Source organism: Lontra canadensis, unplaced genomic scaffold, assembly GCF_010015895.1.
Source record: "Lontra canadensis isolate GAN:19392208 unplaced genomic scaffold, GSC_riverotter_1.0 scaffold15, whole genome shotgun sequence".
Classification (NCBI taxonomy): Eukaryota; Metazoa; Chordata; class Mammalia; order Carnivora; family Mustelidae; genus Lontra; species Lontra canadensis.
In genome coordinates, this window is record NW_022631009.1 from 16,715,635 (window position 1) to 16,736,001 (window position 20,367).

Below are 20,367 nucleotides of genomic sequence, written 5' to 3' on the forward strand. Positions count from 1 at the left end.
AAGTATTTCCTTGTGTAACAATATGAGAACATAGATACAGATGAGGATAAGTGGGGAAAAAAGACTATTTTTCTGGCAAAAGACATAAGGGGGAAACAACAACAAAAGAAAGAAATACAAGAATCTCGTATATGAGATGAAACAGATGTTGTCACATAGCCTCATGGTTCCTCTAAAATGTGTTACCAAAACCACATTAATTTCTGATATTCTCTATTATCTAAAGCAAAAAAAAAAAAAAAAAGCTTATAGTTTTATTTTCCCATGATATTAAAAATCCTTCTCAGGGGATCATGATATGAATATTAGGCACTTCAAAGAGAAAAAGATTCTGAAAGGCTAAAGAACAATTTTCTGATGAACTATATGGTGAGAAACTAAGAAACAATAATAATTATTATTAGACTAAGTTCATAATTATTGGAGAAAATCATTGATTTCTGCCCACTTTTATGAGGGGTGAGGCTGAACACTTGCCCTCTCCATGGGCGATCTTTTTGCTCCTCTCAAATGGTTAGAAACATTTCAGATACATAACTTCAAATGTTTGATAAGGAGTATTCTTTTTAGATTTTCTTATGCCACAGAAAACGAAAAATATCATTTGTCAATAATACTCATTTTTCATGCAAACAGATATTAGGCATATGGCTTTCATATTTTCACAATTATACCTTACAATTTATTAAATCATACTCTCCAAATACATAAATATTAAAATAATATAGGTAAAAAAACAGGCACTTTTTAGTTTTACGGATTTTTCATCAAAATTGCAACTTTTAATAAACTGAAATTAGGCATTTGATCAATAGCCCTAATTTTCATTTTATATTACAGGATTTGCATTGAAGTTTTTAATAGATATCCAGTTCACCTTATCGAAACAGAATTATCTTATTTGCTAGATTATTTTATCATAGTCCTAAATTTCTTATCTGTGCTTTTCAAATGAATGGTTAAAATGTATGTTGATTTCCCCAAAATAGAACAAATGTATCTCCACAATCCTAGATATGACATACTTCTTATCTTTGTTCAATTTCATTAATAGAAATCTTGGCATCATTTTAATTGTTTTAATATAACAATTATTCCAGCTTAACCATGTACCCATTCTCAAATTTCCTAAGGAGAACTGAACAGCGCAAGTAAATATTTAACTCTAAATAACATTAACTAAACAATTGTAATTTTTAAAATTTAAACTAAATTAGTATTATTCAAAACTAACAACAAAAAAAACATGCAGCAAAGCAAGGAAAGCATACTACTACTTAAAAAAAAAAAACTATATTGTCATTACTTTACCATATAAGGGTTTCCTAATGAAAAGAGGCAAACAACTTGTACCAAGTATTACGGTAAAATTAAATGACATTTCAATTACAAAATGTAAGCAACTAAACCCAACATATTTTATTTAGATTGTTATTTTGTTCTTTCAAAGTAATACACTTTCCAAAGTTTAACCTTATATATAATATGCATAAAATTCATATTTTAGATAAGGTACAAATTTATTTGCCAATCTCCTCAAGGAGTTGTTGCTTGGAAAATGCAAGAGAATGTAGATGTTAGGTGATATAATGAATGATTTAAAGAGACAGCAACCTTAGTGTAATAAAGGATAATATCAACAGTATAAAATTAGCTATTTTTGTTAATGTTACATATACATATATATAAGTACAGTCTGAAGCCTATGAGTTTAGTACTTGGTTCATAATATAAAATCACTAACAAAGATTGTCTCTTTAAATTTTTATTGTATTTTAATCCCCATGCAGAATTTTACAAGCTGGCTTATAAAATGATTTGAAAGTCAATAATATGGTTTGGAGCAACATACCAAAAAAAGTTTCCTACTACGCATTTTCCAAAAACATACAAATAAGGGTTAAAACACAACTTTAGTTTCTATCAGGCAGACAAGGCCTTTACCTGAACCCTAGGAACAAAAGGCGTTGTTCTTCTACTAAGGCTTTGGCTCTGGTAAGCAAAATTAAAGAAAAAAGCAATAAAACAAAACCAAAAAGGACAACACGCTGGAACTAAAAGACCAAAAGTAAAATAAACACAGAAAACTATCCCTTAAATATACTTTTTACATAACAACATATATCTAAATTAAGTACTTCAATGTAATGAATAAGTTAATCTTGCCAAAATGCTAAAACATATAAAAACCATATAAAATCTTGGAATTTTTCAATGTAATCAACATAATAGGAAGTAAGACTGAATGTAAAATAACACTTTGGGGCTCATATACTCTGAAAGAATGAGTATAAACATAATCCAAGAGTAAAGAAATTTCAAGTTTCACCCTTGAAGACACTACCATAGAAAAAAATCACAGTCCAAGAAGATGTTACATGAAAATGCATCATAGGATTACAGTGAAAAGTCATCTGTAGAAGAAGTAAATGTGTGACTTCTCCAAAATATGTTTAACAAAAGTTTAAAAAATATTAGACAAGTTGGCTTTAGCATTTCTTAAAAAAAAAAAAAGATAAAAGTGTGCAGAAGGCACTGGATTAATTAGTTGATTCATATCTTAAGAATTTACACCAAATTCTAGGATTTAAACACCATTTTAAAAACTTATAAGGTATCAATCAAGTTAACACTGTTTGTTGCTAATCACACTTATTAATGATAATACCTGACTTCTTTTTATTTATGTAGTTCTTTATATTTTTCCAAGCTTTTACTGACACTTTATTGCAAGTTCATTGCTTCCAACAACATTAGGAGGCAGTTGCTATTATATCTAATTTGAGAGGAAGAAACAGAGACACAGAAAAAGGCTGCATATAGTTGCCTATACTCAAACAAAAAGTAAGATAGTTTAAAGGTAGAAAATAAAGCTGGGTTCTAAAAAAACAAAAATAGAAAAGGAAAGAAAAGGAGAGAGGAGAGAAGGGAAGGGAAGGGAAGAGGAGAGAAGAGAAGAGAAAAAAGGAAAGAGAAAAAAGAAAAGATGCGAAGCCCAGTCTATTTAAATTTAAATCAGTCTATTTCAAATTCCCAGAATAAAGTCAAATTTTCTTTCTCTTCTGGCTTATTCTGTTTTCACTTGAAAACAGTTTCCAAATGACACTACAATAATCAGAATTTTGTGTCTTTATTAAGGAATGTCAATGGTTAAATCCGTAACAAAAATCAGATGCATATGTCAGGGTTTGAGGATGGATTTCAAGGCATTTAATTCGTTTTTTTCCACCAAGATTCCATCCCATTCCTCACATTTCTCATGGATATCTCTCTTGTCTAATTCAAAGAGTTATAAATAGAGGCCTCAGACCTTTCCACTGTTATAAGGAAACAGATAATAGGCAGTCGGAGGACAGTTGCCTAATTCAACTATCATCAGATAGAGACTGTTAAGACATAAATCTAAAACCCAAGGGAAAGCAGACCGTAAAAGCAGGTATCAATCATATGAGTCATCTTTGTCTCTCTCCGAAAACCAAGGCTGTCTCAAATCTAAGCCATCTTCCTTTTCATGTGGAGACATTTCCAAAGGAAGAAAGAAATCTTTAGAAATGGAGTATGTTACTGATATCTTTCAGCATAATCCTACGTGGATACTTCCCTAGCAAATGAACCAGGGATGTATGAAACGCATAGAGATTGACAAGGCAAGCTGAACAAAGGGACTAACAAAACACTCTATTTGGAAATAGATTTTATTTTCCTTGCTCTCTCACCTATTTTGCCTGTTTTAGACCCAAAGTAGCAAGGTAATGGAAGGTTTTTGAAGTAAATATTACTTCACAAACTAAAAAAAAAATTAATTTGAGACAAACAGCACTTTGGAATAAATTAGTCCTTGAAGGCAAACATTTGACATCTTCTAAAATGGTCTCAAATAAGCAACTCACAGATTTCTGAAGCTGGTAGTCTACAATCTACGGTAATTTAAAACTAATCTTCACCTCTAAATTTATACATCGAACTTAGCTATAAAAGCATATTTTTCTTTTGCTAGTTTTTTAAATGGAGACGAAATACAAATACCCTAAAAGTAACCATTTTAAAGGGTACAATTCAGTGGCATTTAGTACATTCACAGCGCTGTGCAACCACTACCTCCCTCTAGTTTCAAAACCTCGTATTATCCCAGAATATACTGTACCTATGAAGTAATCAATCCCCATTCCCTTATCACTCCAACTCTTGGTAAGGACTAAGCAGCTTTCTGCCTCTATAGATTCTGGATATTTCCTACAGGAATGGTGAAATATTATATATGGCATTACAATTTGTAACTAATACTAATTAACGTATTTTAAACAGGAAATATCTGTTGAAACCTATAACAACTCAGTTACAAGAGTCACAGAAGAAGTGAATTTATACATAATTTGCTTTGCATTTTTAATATCACTCTACCATACTGCACTACCATTTTTAGGGCATTCCTTTTAGGCAATGCTTCTGGAATAAAAAGGTCAAGACGACGAGGCATAATAAACAAAAGGTCAAAGGAAAACACTTTCATTTACAGAAAGGTTTAAAAAGGCTATAGAATTTCTAAGGAGGTATGAAGAATACATACCTATTCTTCAGTTATCTATTCCACTTAAATGTGCATACAAAATGGATATGTACAATATTTGCAAATAATCACTAAAAATAGAGTCAGAAAAATATTAAAACAAGGTAACGTAGAGAAACATTATAGCCGTAAATCAACCGCAGACCTAGAAGTTAAATAAAATATGACTGTCAAAAAGAATCAGTGTGTTCCTTTAGAAAGAATTTTGAGCCATTCCTCATTTTTAAAAAGAGTTGATGGCTGTCTTTTACCTCAACATTCTAACAAAAGCTAGCCAAAGATTCCAGATTAATTTAAAAATATTGAAAGAACTACAAAAGTAATCCTCTACAGAAGGGAACTATTGAACTGTTAGAACACAAGTTTTAAAAAGAATCAAAATTAGGGAGTGTTGACACTGAGAAGGCTAACCTATAGTCCAGGAGTCATAAACCTGAGCTCATACTGAGTTTCTCACCAAATGTATTAATGGAACTTTTACAGTTATGCCCTAGGATAATAACAAGCGGCAGCAGAATTCAAGCATAGAGAGGAAATAACCTGCATAAATTTTTAAAAATCATCAATAACCTTGAAGTGAAAGTTTAAACAACAATTTAAATTATATGTATATTTCTATTTGAGAAAATATCAATCTATGAACTGACAAATATATTAGGAGGTCAGCTCACGTACCATACAAATTATCTTTGTTCTCTGCAATTAGCAACATCATAAACTTGTAAGTTATGAGCCCAGGTAAAATCTCACCAAAATAAAAATTTATAAAGGTAAAATAAGAGAAGGAGATAGGAACTGTAATGTTGCCTTGGGGCTTCCTAGGAATTTTCCCAAAAGGTGACATATGTGGATGTATTTCCTAAACTCTATATCATTAGAGCAAAAACTGTCTCCAGTTCATAGGCATAGGGTTAAATATATTAGAAATAATATATCTTGTGGTTTTTTGCATGCAAAGAATAAACATAAAATTAAGTTTCATGAGGATAAAATCCATGTCTATCTAAGTCACTGTTTTATTCCCGGCAACTAATATTATGGCTGACCTAGGGTCAGAACTTAACATATATTTCTTGAAGAGATAACTGAAGATTAATGTCATAAAAACATTTTTGAGGAAAATGTTGGCAATAGATTTCAAGAATCTTAAATTTTTTTCTCTTTTCTTTCCTATTGTAATTTTACTTCTGAAAATTTATCCTGACAAAAGAATTTTGTCTGACCTAACAGAATATGTAAGAGTTATATTCAAGGATTTCCATGGCATCATTGTTTATAGCAATATAAATTAAGAACAAACAAGATGTCCCATAATAGCGAATTAAATTAAAATGATATAATAGCTCTTAAAATAATTTTAAGAAAAATATTTAAAGAAAAAATTTTCAAGAAAAAATGTACAATATGTGACTAAGTGAAAAAGCAGTTCTTAAAATACTATGCACAGATTTATCACTTTTGTTTAAAAATTGTATGTATGTGAAAAGTTACATTTGAGTGGTGGGATTATAGGTGATTTTGATTTTTTAGTTACTTATCTGTACTCTCTAGGTTTACCACAACAAATATGTATTATACTTATTAATGTTATCTTACTGGAACATACCCTTTCTAAGTTATAAGAAAGTGATAAAATGTACACATTTTAAATTACTACATGGACTTTAAACTAACACCATTTATAAATGGAAATCCTATGACGTTAAATCACTAATTATACCATTAGCAGTAAAACTTTATGTCTATATTTCCCCCAAATATTTAAGTCTTACCTTTCTAGTATATTCATTTCGAAACATGATAAAAAAATAGCTGAATTTGAAATTTGTCTAAATGCCTTTGCTATGCTCCTCCATCTTCCCCCACCCCTCCCCAGTCCAATTTCCTTAGAACCTTGGGATTTCAAAGACAGTAACAAAATGGTACTTACTTACTATGAAAGTCTAACTTCCACTTCCACTCCCTCCTCCACCCACTGAAGCCAATATACACACACAAACACACACCCACACACACATGCATGCACACATTTATGTACTGGCATCATCCAGCCATCCTAAGTATTATTTAAAGATGGACTATTTGAATGGAGCCATAATAATTTAATAAATAAGGTTAATATTATCACTTTCTAAAGTGCTGGAAGAAAATACATATACACTTGTAACTATAAATGACAACATCTATACTGTCAATACATGTAAAAGAGTAAGCAGAAAGATGCTACTTATAAAGAAAATGAAAAAAGACCACTGTCTTCAAGTGAAAAAGTTCAATCTGTTTATGAGAGAAAGGAAAAGAAAATAATAAAGAGAAGAAAGTCATTTTAGTAAGACATTTACAAGCACCTAATAGTATCTCAACTTCTTTCTTGCATAATTTTTCTGTTATTGTCATTTTTGTGATCAAAATAGCTCCAGAACTATTTCAATAATTTTAATGTTAACTCTGCTTAAACTTCCTATGGCTTTTAATTAATAAAAATTCTTCAGTAAAAATCAAACACCTTCTCTACCCTCAAAAAATAAAAGGAGAAATTACATAGCTGATTAAAAAAAAAGCTTTTCCTATTGTTCTTAAAATAACAGCCCAAGAATAGTTTAGTTTTCAATTATAACATTTTTATCCAAAATTCAATGTCTGGATTTTGAGAATCTAAATAGTTCTTAATACATATAAAATTGCAAGTTTAGTAACTCATCAGCATTATGTCTCTAAAATGCAACTGGATGAATTTAGATATTTTAATATTTTAAATAGTTTAAAAAGAGAATGACAACTGAAGAAATTGATAAAAAGTGAGGACTCAAATTTGCAAAGCTCTTCTAATATAGGCAGAAAATGCCTAACTGAATTTTTAATTTTTATACAAAATGTTCAAGATTAGGGATCACTTACTATGAAATCACCAGTATACTCAGTTATTATATATTTCCCCATTTATTCAGTTTTGGCTTGTGACCAAAGCTTTTCAAGTATCATAATACCTCAGCAATATTCATACCCCAATTATTTACTATGAAATTCATACCAAATTTCCTTAAACTGGAAAAGCAGGGAATGTATAAAATTTTCTTTCACCTTAAATATACATCTTTGTACAGTACAGCAATCTTATTTCTCTCAAAAGTCTAGGACAAATTATAGTCATTTTAATATATTGAGCAAAAATCATGACATTGAATTTTGGAATAAAATTACTAAAGTAAAGGTTTTAGATATCCCCACAAATTCTCTCATTAAATTCCAGAAAATCTAATATAGTCTAATAAGGAAACTCTATGCTAAATAATTAAAATTAAATTTCAGTTAATCAAAACTACTAATAATGTGAAAACTGATGGTTAAATGCACAATTACATTCTAAAAAGGAGTTGGTTTACAAAAAGCTATTGTCATATAGTAATAACAGTACTTGGTGTTCCAAAAAGAGAAATTAATGTAGTGATTACATACTGAAAGTTGTCCAGATAAGTATTGTGGAACATCCCTCAACATGCCTGGACTCATGGGAGAGGTCACGGAAATAGAAGGGCGATCCATTTTTTGAGATTCAAAAGAGCTAGAACCTGAAATGGTAATTATACATAAAGAACAACAATAATTATTCTTCCTTAGCATTTAATAATCTTTACCATATCACTTTTAAATTATTTATTTATTTTTAAGATTTTATTTTATGTCTTTATTTTAAAGTCACTTATCATTGTGAAATAAAAGTAAAAAATCTACCTTAATAGTATATTCTTAATTATTGTAGGATCCTATCACTTCTCATCAACTCCATTGCTACCACCAATGGCCTAAGTCACCACATAAAATACTAAATATCAAAATAGTTTTCTCACTACTCTCTCTGCTTTCATCCTTGACTCCATTTGAACTATTTTCCAACACAGTAGCCATATTTTAAAACATAAATCTCTCCTCAAAACCAACCTATGTAGTTCTGATTTCCCACAGAATAAAAGCCCAAAACGAAGTATACTTTACAGTGGTTCACAAACTCTATGCAATCTGGCTGCCATGTCTCCCCAATCCTTCATCCTTCCCACTGCTCACTCCAGTGCAGCAATACTTGCCTCCTTGCTTTCCTCCAGCACATGCTAGGGTTCCCTGCCTGAGAGACACTGCACCACTTGGTCCCTGTACCTGGAAACCTCTTCCCCCAGATAGCCACTCTTCCAAATCTTTGCTCCAATCACTTCCTTTTCAATATGGTCTCCCCTGATCAACACACTTCAAATGGCAACCCATCTCCTCTTTTCTTTTAGAACACCCCTTACTCCATCCTCAATCAATCAAGAAACTTAGTTCACTGGAAAAAAGCCATTTGTTTGCCATCTGAAATTGCATTCAAACACAAGTAATAAAAAGCATTTACATATTTAACATTACTTAAACTTATGTGTTTATTGTTCCATTACTACTCTGATGCCAAATCAGAACTACTATCCTGTTTTTTAAAAAGAGAAATTAGGATATGATTCACTAGATTGTCCCAAGCATTCCCCCCACTTACTGAGGGTTAGTTTACAAAGTAGTAATTTTTAAAATTAGAAGAAATTAAGGAAGGAGGGGGTGAAACTTGTAGGAGAGATGGGTATGTTCATTATTTTTATTGTGATGATGGTTTCATCTGTACGTCAAAACTTACCTCATTGTGTACGTCAGTGCAATTTATTATAGTATACCTTAATAAAGCCATCTAAAAATATATAGTAGTTAAGAGGGCATGATTAAAAAAGACTATCTTAAAATATTATAGAATTTTGTACTTTATCCCACAATAATATGAAATAATACTAAATTTTTCATTTATACAATAACTATGTATTTGATAACAAGATTATTCTATTTCTTACTTCATATTAATAGATAAAATACTTCATTTGACCCCTGGAAAATGACAACATTAGTATTTTCTTCTAGAATGAATGAGACTTACTGGACTCCAGTTGTGCATGTGTGCTATCAGGGATTCTAGGGATATCTCTGAAATGACAAAACAAGAAAACAAGAAATTGTTTCCACAATTAATGCAACTGCTATTTTTATGATCATCAATCAGTATAAAATGAGCAAAACTGTGTATGATAGTAGTGTTACATAAGTAAGAGAAAACAAGCCGTAGTACTTTATTGCTAATCAAAGTGTTCTGAACTAACCTCAACTACTTCGAAAGGAATAAACAGGTATATGATTTATAGCAGACTTATAAAAACATATTTCATTTTCTATGTGTTTTACTACATGACTGCCCATTCTAATAAATTTTTGAATTTATGATAGCTTTTATGATATATTTGAATCCTATTCTATTCTTTAATCAACAATATTGAGTTATAAATAAAATATCACCACAAGAAAAATTTAAAGATTCAGATTGTGGATGAAATTTTTTAAATGTATTAACTCCATTGAGGAAAAAATGCAAACAAGTTTTTCATTGGGACTTACAAATGGTAACTGAATTTATGCCAAAAGTATGGACATTTTTGTTGGAGATTTTCCAGGACTGATAGATTTGAATAGTAAAGGTCATTCAGAAAAATATATAAAAGAATATTTATGAATTTGAGATATTAAACAAAAATATGATTAGAGGATCCTTTAATACCAAGAAATATATTTGATTAATACAAGAAGCTGATACACTGCAGTTTTACCACATTAAAAAGAAAAATAAAAAAGTTACAACTTCATGTGCCAGATTCATTACTTTGAAAGGAACACTTCAATAAAACTAAAGTTACAATGGAAGTCATTTTCTCCAGCATAAAAAGAGATCAAAATAATATAGTCCAATCATTTCCTAAATGAATGACAACAGGGCATTGTTATTCTTCAACAAAAAAAAAGAATTTTTATAGCTTCCACCCTCAAATACTCTTACCCCAAACTTGCACTTAATAATTTGCTGCCATTGCATATACTTTTTCTATAGCTTTTACTTAGTTATAGGTAGATCTCTTACATTGGCTTAGAATATAAGCTTCTATAAGGGAAACACTGCTGTGATATTTAATGAGAAATTATCAGCATACAGTACAAAAGACTGTATTTATTGCCAACTTTTGGAAATTGCTATTTGAATCTAGAGGTAAAAAATTACAAAAGCCAAGGAGTACTTTGGTATTTGCTTATTTTTTGTCTGTCTCCTTAAACACATCATGTTGTTCCTTAAACTGTTCCCTCTGTTTAGGAACAGTGTATCCTTGAGACCTCTCTTTCCTATGTTGAAATCTCCATTTTGAAAAAAATATGTAAAATTCATTGAAGCTTATTTTCACAATGTAGAGGACTACAGTTCATGAACTTTCTTTTAGAAGTAATTGTTACTATAGTCTCCTTCTCCTACGATGCCTTTAGCCCCCTATTAAGGTAACAGACAATAAAAATAATAAACACCTAAATATTTCTTCTTCTTCTATAATAACTGTGTATTCTAGAATGATCAGATAAAGAAATGGCATGATTTTTGGTGAGCTGTTTTAGCAAAAAAGGAGATAAAGAAGCACTGTCCTCAAAACAATAATTTTTATAGAACAATCAGATTTTAATAAATTCTATTTTTTTTAAGATTTTATTTATTTATTTGATAGACAGAAATCACAAGTAGGCAGAGAAGCAGGCAGAGAGAGATGGGGAAGCAGGATCCCTGCTGAGCAGAGAGCCCGATGCGGGGCTCGATCCCAGAACCCTAAGATCATGACCTGAGCTGAAGGCAGAGGCTTTAACCCACTGAGCCACCCAGGCGCCCCAGAACAATCAGATTTTTAGACTGCATACTACAAATGTGCAAGAGTAGTCAACTTATAAGGTATGTGCATAAAATACACAAGCCGACTCACCCAATAGGTCTTGAAACAACAAGCTCTACTTGTGGTTCAGGTTTGGATTCCAGAATGATGTTATACACTTCTTCAAACGTGGCTCCTTGCAAAAACCTTCCATTCCATTCTAATACTTCATCACCTAGAGTGTATTCCAGTAATGATAATCTTAGAAAGAAAACTAATCCCATAAAATGCCTTTGAAACCAAAGCACTCTTAAACTGCAATGAACTTCAAAGAATAAAGTCACCGTCATGGAGTACGACATACTGAGAACAGCTCCATTGGCATAAAATTTGATGATAAGGATGATTAGTATTTTTACCCAAAAGGACAAAGGTCTGAGGGATAAAACTACATAAAAGTTATCTCTGTGGTTTCTAAATAGGAATCTAATTCTAGAAATTATTAAAATCTGTTAACTCTTTGAAAATTTTATGACTATATTCTAGGTTTGTCAATATCTATGCAACACACATGAGAGAGGGCACCAGTGAGGTGGCTGGGGTCGGGGGTGGCGGGGACAGAAGGAAAAGCAGCAGACTCCCTGCTGAGTGAGCAGGGAGCTGAATGCTATGCAGGGCTCAATCCCAGGACCCTGGGACCATGACCTGAACCGAAGACAGACACTTAACCAACTGAGCCACCCAGGCACCCTACAGTTTCTTATACAAAAGGCTTAATACTTATCATCTTATCATATTCTCTTCAAGGCATTCAAGGATCTCTCCAATAGTATCCATTACCAAAGAGGTAGAAAATATGTATTATTTATCTATAATGTTTGTTTCCTAAACTGTTGGAATTTTTTAAAAAATGAAGCTTTATGGGAAGCAAATAGATTAATACTAGATACACAATAAGAATATCCATAAGCCAAAAGAATCAGTAAATATAAAAATCTTTTTATCTAATGTGACTCAAGAAATAATAGTTACATTTTCCATTAAGAATACAGATTTTTTATTTAAGTTAAAAATGAGTTCCTGGTTTTTGGTCAAATCATTTCTAAGTGAGGATGACTTTTTCATAACTACTTCAGTTTAACAGTTTAAATATAAATAATCAAAGATAGAAACCTACCTGGTCTAAGATGTCCTACAGTATCAGCTAAACTTCCTTTTTTTACTTTGGTAATAAAAGCACAGAGCCGACCTGATTCAGTCATCTTTCCTCCTACAACCTTTTAAAAGAGAAAAGTGTTAAAACAGGCATATTGTTCAAAGGAACATAGTTGAAGATTCAAGTAAAAAATAACTAGACAATTTGTAGCTTTTAAAACTATAATATTCTAAAAATAATTTTTAATAATATGGTGTTATTAGAAACTGACTACATGTTCCATGAGTGGACTTTTTTCACATATTCTAAAATTTTCACAATTATTTGTAAAAAAAGAAAAAAATCACATACCTTAGAAAGAATTTAATAAACTGTAATTTCTCTCAGAATTATTTTTATCATTTCCAAAAACATGCTATTACAGTATTATATAATTATATTAACGTTCCTAGTTATAGATTTCAAATATCTTAATCACATAAATATTTGTTACTTTGACTATAGTTATGGTAACCCATCAAAATTCCATTATTTAGTAATCTTTCAGTCTTATTGATTAATGTAAGTGATAATGATGGATTTTCCCTAAGAAAATTACAAAATGTACTTAATCTCATTATAACTCATGTAAACTTCAGGCCATTTGCATTCCAATTTTCCTATTTTTATATTTCTATTAATACATATCTTTTAGAAAGAGGAAAAATAAATATTAGCAATAATGCTGTGGAGTCATATGGGTACTCTTACAAAATTAATTGTCCTCTTACAAAATTAATGCTTGTGATCAACTACCATTCAAGCAATATATCAACTTTATAGCATGTTAAGCAAATAATAGTAATTAACTTCATTAATAAGTTTTTTTCTCTAAATTGAGTGAATGTTATCTGAATTTTAAAAAAAAATCACTGGCTTTTTCTATGTTATTTATTCCTAAGTTGCAGTAAAATACCCTCAGTTGCAATTCAGTTCTTATTAACTAATTAGTACTATGTTTGATTCTGAAAATTAAATGTACAGATATTATGGAATATTTTAAAACTTTCTTGGCTTGATAAACTTTAATAATAATAACTAATGATACTTGATACTATCATTATTATTAAAATCTTACAGTGTGCTAGCTACTGTGCTAAATGCTTGTATATTGCTTTAAGTTTATTATAATAATTCAATAAGCATTATTATCTCCATTTTATAGATGAGGAATCTGAGGCTAACAGAAGTTTAGTTGCCCAATGTCATGTTGCTAGTAATGACTTAGTTGGGATTCAAACCAAGACTTCCTGACCTCTACTTTTTACTGCTCTAACACTCTATTGGACAGATCTGGATTTAAATCTCACCTCCATCATCATCTTTGTGACCATGGGCAAGTTATGACACTTCTCTAAACCTATTTCTCATCTGTTGCATTAAATAATCTGATAGAAGTAAAATGCTCAGATGAGGGCCAGCTATGGGGCAGCCACCCAGTAAATGTTAGTTGGCCAATTCCACTTACACCCAAAGTTTTCCAATATCTCACTATATTCTATAGGACAACTTCCATGGCCATTGCTTAACTCTAAAAACCATTTACTCTTTTTTCACTTCAGTTGTTAATTCACCGTACAGATGAACAACAACAACAAACCAACAACAACAATAAAAAAATAAAAAATTTTAAAAATCACAGAGTTCTATTTGATCTACTTACCAAATAACTACCTGGTATTTTACAGTCAAATATAAATTAATATTTATAGTAAATCTCCTAACATAAGTATTTTTGAGTTTCCAGACTTTAAACAGTATTCTCTTTCTCCTACACACAAATACACACAACGCCCACATTTTCCTATGCTTAAACAAAAATTACATTCTGATTGTTAAAAAACAAAATTCAACCGACTAAATTCGAAGATCTAATCGGCTTTATTAAGTGATTCATGAATTGGGAAGCATCTCATCTAGCAAGCTGAAGACAGCTCTGTTGAGCTCAACAAAAGAAAGGTTTTCAAAGGCAGAGAAAGGGCATTAAAAAAAAAAAATATATATATATATATATACACATGTGTATATAAATACATAAATGAGAAAAGAATTTATTAGCAAGGAATGCACTGTTAAGGCAAGACTGCCCTCCAAAAGGGAGACTATCAATACATTTCCTAGTATTGACCAGGAAATTCCACGTTGACTGGATAGAGGTTATACTACTGGGGGGCTAAAACTGTGTTAAGCTAGGGATTAAGTTTTGTTTTATTAATATGGTGCCTTAACCTAAGTGATGCTATTTGAGGCCTGTGGTTTTCCTTTAAACACTGTGTCATAACTATATACATTCCCAAGTTTGCATATTTAGTAACTGATTAAAGCCATTGTTTTAATAGCGTATAAACACAGATACAGACTTAAAGGACAAACTGTATAAATAAAATAAGTTTGAGAGCTGTATTCAGGATTCAAGCATATCACTCGAGTTTATTTTCCAAAATCATATATTTAAGTATTATTGTGGAATAAGTAATACTGAAAATGAAAAGGTTTGGGGTAATGAGTGCAAATGCTTGGGAATTCTTGGAAACGGGGAAAAAAAAAACACCAAGTTGGCATAAATTGGAAAGAGTTGTTAAATTTTTGCTTTTCTCATAAATCAATAAGGAGTGGAGAGCCAGAATTTCGTATTTCATTACATACCTTCAAGCCAAGCATCGCTCCTGAATCTCGAGGCACACTTCCATCTTTTAGACGCTTGTTTAACAAAATGCGACCAATTAAACGATCTCCATCTTTAGATGGCTGCCACGTCACAGGGTGCTGACATATTACATCAACAAACAAAAAAATTAATTTTCTTTTATGATAAATGACCCCTTGTTGTACAATGTATCTAAACTCCAGATTTCCAAAGTGTTATGATTACACAAACCAGTTTGCATTTAACACACTGATCAAAAGGGCTTACTACATTATGCAGAGCTCAATTTTATAATCTCAAGATTTTTTGAAATCCAATTACTGCAAATTCTTACAGTGCCCTGACACACTACTGCAGTTATATTGTTCTATGAAATCTGAGAAATCTTGAAAATATATGCAAACTATCTATACACTGAAGATTAATTAAAAATTCACATGACAGAAAAAATAGATTGAAATTCTATGAGGCTAGATTCATTTAAAATGATATTTTAATATTCAAACACTATTGGAGATTTTGAAAGACTTAATTACAGTAAAAGTTAAAAGGTAAAATTATAGAAACACATCAAATTTGAACCTATGATAGGGGCTTCTTTGAATTAGGTTTCTAGATTAAAATTATAAAAATACACAAGCCCCAGTAACTTTTCAGATGAATCTGCCTGAGAGAAAGAGACCTAATTCGAAGGTGAGGCTAGTTTATATTTCTCACTTTTTGTAGGTTCACTGGTTCTTTCGGGTCTTTAATCTATTTAGTAAATTAAGTTTATTAGATAATTCATGGTATATCCACTGTTAAATAAGCTTGAAAATATTAGGAGTTTATCTCTTTCTCAGGGCAGAGCCAAGCCCTTTAAAAATCATGACACCATCCATTATAAATTGTATGTCAAATAACAAAGTAAACGATTTGTGTAATCACAGTTTCATAGTCCTCTAAAAGTAACATGCACATCTTCATGCAAAATTTGGCAAGCAAAAGACAAGTTTCAATCAATTTATATGGTAAAAAGATTTCAAAAGTCTCACTATTCTAAAAGCAAAAATAATAAATACCAAAGCAGATGGCAATGGTTCTAGTACTAATTAATACTACATTAAAATGCTATGACAATAAAACAAAAGAGCAAAATGACAGTGAAAGGGAAAAAAGAAAAACAACTTTTTCTGTGCAAACAGACCCAATTATCTCCCTTTTGCCTGGGATTGAAACTATTAATAATTTAATTTTCATCCCAAGGAAAATATATGCAAGCAATCAAATAAGCCAATCCAAAAATTCTTTATATTTGTGGTTTATAAAAACATCACAAAGTTCTCTCATGCGACCATAGACAAAGCATTCCTTTGTTCCTGATTTTTTATTTCATTTACTTATTTTTTGGTATGCCGTCAAACAACAAAAACAGCAAAGCAAGCAAGAAGTATTTTGGTTTGTTTTTTTTGTTTTGATTTTGTTTTTCTTTTCTGCACCTTAAAAAATGCTACATTGACCCTTGAAATGCCCTGTCCTTTTATTATGTTCTGTTTGAATGAGTGACAGAGAGCAAACGAAGACCAAATGAGCAGGTTAAAAGGCAGGCTCCACAATGTCAGTACCTTATCACTATGGCTATGCTCCTCGTTAAGGGTTGTGCTACTACAGGTATCTACCCCAGAGTCCTTAATCTGAGGCTCAGACCATTCCAAGTCCTCTTCCAAAGAGTGGCCACCAAAGTACATCATTTTCTTTTGTCTCTCAGACCTGGTGTTAGAGTCCGACAAAACTGCCTGCTCACTAGTTTTTCTTTTTCCCTTTTGACTGTCCCCTACAGGTGTGGGATAAAAATAAAACAAAAATAATAATAATAAAAAAAAGATACAAAAAAGAAAACATGCAAAGGTGTAAATAAAAAAGGAAAAGTGAAATGAAAAACGAAAATTAAATAGTAAGGCTCCACATGTCTCACCAAAGACATTGGGGATGCCTCACTGCTATGCCAAGACGTATGGTCCAACCAGTTGTAATCCATGTCTCCTGTGAGAGTCAGACAGACAAAGAGTGCAGTAAAGGAGACAGCGAAAGAAAGGACAGACAAAGACATTATAAACATTTTAAACTATGTGATCCTGTCTGGTTTCAAGAACTTTGTCTGCAGCCCTCACTATATATACCAAGAGAAAGCTAAGATTCCAAATGAGCCAAATTTATAGAATGTAGAATATAAAGTTTATGTACTCTAGATGGATCCTACAGATCAAAAGTTCTGCAAGAAGAGAAAAGGCTAATAATAAACAGGAGTAGAAATGAAAAAAATTATATATTTTGAAAAAGAAAAAGACTATCCACTGTGTCTGTTATTCATGCTATTTTTTCCCATGCTGGCCTAAAGACATAAGTTTGTTCTCCAAAGGTTAAGGAACATTTTAAAAAAAAAAAAGTAATTAAATGTTGTTTCTGGATGTAGTACGATATTCTTTATAATGCTGGAACCTCCCCCCAAAAAACCAGGGTGGTTTAAAAAAGAAGAATTGGTTACACAAAAGATTAATTTTGTATGAAAATGAGAAAAACAGGGTCACTGAATTTCTATTAGTAAAAATAAAATCAACTTTACTTAAATATCATGAATTACTTAAAATTACTTTGAAATAATTTTTCAAATTTTTTGCAGAAATTGCATTCTCATAAAAGGTATATTTTTATAATAATTTTGTCAGACAATGTACGTAATTGGCAACTAAGAAGGAATATCCATTTCCCAGATTTATGTGCTCCTTATTTATCTTACATTTAAAAAAAATTCTTTTTATTTTATATGTGTACATATGCATCTTTTTAAGCTCCAGTCGTATTTTATTTTTCTTAAAACTATTTACTAAATACCTTCCATTTGCTATGTATTGTGCTAAGCTCTAGCGTAAGGACCAAAACAGTGAGACATAGAACAGAGTGAAGATAAACACAATAAATAAATCATGAATGTCATACAGGAGAGCTCACTATGAGAGAATATAATAAGTGCAATGGGCAGAACTCTCAAAACACAATGAAACAGTATAATAAGAGCTAATGCAGATTTTGGGGTCAGCAATGACCTTAAAGAAGTGATCTTTAAAATGAGAAATGAAATATGTGGCCTAAAGGCAAGGAGATAGGCAGACAGAAAGTGGAGGAAAGAACATCCCAGGAAGAAGTGAAAACAGGGTATTCTAGAACAACCAATGGAACACCAGTGTGTCTGAACCAAAACGAATCCTAAATGAGTTGAGGCAGCACAAACCAGCTTAGAGAGGACTTTTTATGCTATATTGAAGATTGTGGATTTCATTTACTGAAGGATTTTAAGCAAGATGTTGACATGAACTGATTTACATTTTAAAAAGATTAATCTAAGTACTAACTCAAATTGGGTTGGAAGATACCAAGGTTAATAGGCATTTGCAATAATCCATGGGACAGATAATTATGGCTGGAACAAAGGTGACAGCAACAAATAAGGTAGGAAAAAAGGGAACTGAGAGATGTTTTGGAGGTAGAAATAAGAGAACTAAGAAAGACTGATGGGGGCAACTTAACTGGCTTAGTCAGTAGAGCATGGGACTCTTGATCTCAGTGTCATGAATTTGAGCCCCATGTTGGGTGTAGATATTACTTTAAAAAAAAAAATTTAAGAAAGACTGAAAGAGTCAAGGATAAATCCCAAGTTTCTGGCATTAACAACTGGATGGAAGGAAAGACTACTTATGAGATGGAAAAAGCTGGAGGAAGAACACTTTTTATTAGAAAGGGGTAGGAAGGAAATACTCTACTTATAGAATTTAAGATGTCATTGACTATAAAATTCACATATATTAAAATGATAGAAATATGCATCTTAGAATTTGTTAAGTATGGTGATTGATTTTGGATGTATTTTTCAAAATATTTATAAGTTATTCAAGTAGGCATATAAAAAATCAATTTGTTAAGCTGTAACAAAGAAAAGTCTGAGCTGCAGACATAAACTGGAATTACTAGCACGCAGATTGGACTAAGTGGATCATTTAGAAACAGAAGATAAAGTAAGATATAGAGAGAAGCCTGACTGCATTCTAACATTTAGAGTTTGCATTGAGAAAAAGAGAGGCTGACGAGCAGGCCAGAAAGAAAAGGAGGAGGGAGGGAGATGGAATTCTCCAAGCCAAACAGAAGAGTTTCCTTAGCAGGAGGAGAAAGTAACTATGGTGAATGATTTCTGTATAGTAGGTAAGATAAGGAACTGAAAATTTTGCATTTGATTTGGCAACATGAAGCTCAGAGGATGTTAGAGAAAACACTTTGGATAGAATAATGAAAATTAAAATCTGTTCAAGTAACTGAAGAATCAAAGGGAGACAAAGAAGTAGAAAAATTGTGTGTAGACAAATGGATCCCATGCTAAATGGCATAAGCCATATCACCCCGGGACTTGTTAGAAGTGCCAGATTGTCAGGCACCAGCCAAGACCTAAGTAATCAGAAATTCTGTAGATAAGGCCTAGCAATCTGTTTTTTAACAACCCACCAGGTGATTATGATCTCAATAATGTTTGAAAACCACTGGAGATAATACTGTTAAGAAGTTTATTTGCGAAGAATGACAAAGTTGGGCTATCTAATATACACAGAATTCACTTGGTAGGGAAAAATATTCTTTAACCTACAAAATAGAGAAGTGCTTCCTCATCTTTCTCACGGCGCAGATTGACAATTATAAATTTATGGCTACTCAAAAAGTTAAGAGTATTTATATCTCAGAAAACCCTTTGAAAATATAACATTGCTCCATACAAAAGCACTGATAAATATCCAAACTGAATTAAATAAAGTGTAGAAACCCCAAATGAAAATTCTTAGCTGGTTTATGTGAAGGTGTGAGAACGCAGCTCACAATCTCTCTTTCTCCCAATGCCTACAACCAACCAAAAAAGGCAGAAATGAAGTTCTTTCCTGAGTAAATAAAGAACAAGCTGATTAACCATTTGAAGCCAAGTCAAAATATTTGACTGACCAAAAAAAAAAAAAAAAAAATAGTGTTATATATGGTAGGTAGCCAGTAAACATTTGTTGAATGAGTAAAAAATAGAATTACTTAAGAATTAGATACAGTAATCATTGCAAATCATACATAAAAGAGTCCTCAACCACTAGGACTGTTAGTATTAATATTCTTATTTGGTACAGCTTCAAAGGGCAGAACTAAGATAATA

At 31.5% G+C, this 20,367-nt stretch overlaps 1 protein-coding gene across 46 annotated transcripts in view; it reads right to left on the bottom strand.

Moving 5' to 3' along the window:
* RIMS2 (regulating synaptic membrane exocytosis 2) overlaps positions 1 to 20,367 on the bottom strand; it is a 586,269-nt gene that overhangs the window by 274,506 nt on the left and 291,396 nt on the right. For 20 of the 46 annotated variants that reach the window (XM_032858500.1, XM_032858507.1, XM_032858509.1 and 17 more), the window contains 6 exons: positions 17,107 to 17,174; positions 15,152 to 15,271; positions 12,488 to 12,587; positions 11,422 to 11,545; positions 9,516 to 9,562; positions 8,024 to 8,136 (listed from right to left, as the gene is read on the bottom strand). In XM_032858500.1, the coding sequence (XP_032714391.1) occupies positions 8,024 to 8,136; positions 9,516 to 9,562; positions 11,422 to 11,545; positions 12,488 to 12,587; positions 15,152 to 15,271; positions 17,107 to 17,174 (572 nt within the window). Of the gene's footprint in view, positions 1 to 1,944; positions 1,993 to 8,023; positions 8,137 to 9,515; positions 9,563 to 11,421; positions 11,546 to 12,487; positions 12,588 to 15,151; positions 15,272 to 16,756; positions 16,966 to 17,106; positions 17,175 to 20,367 lie in introns of all 46 variants that reach the window. The other 26 variants (XM_032858499.1, XM_032858508.1, XM_032858503.1 and 23 more) reach the window with 3 other exon arrangements.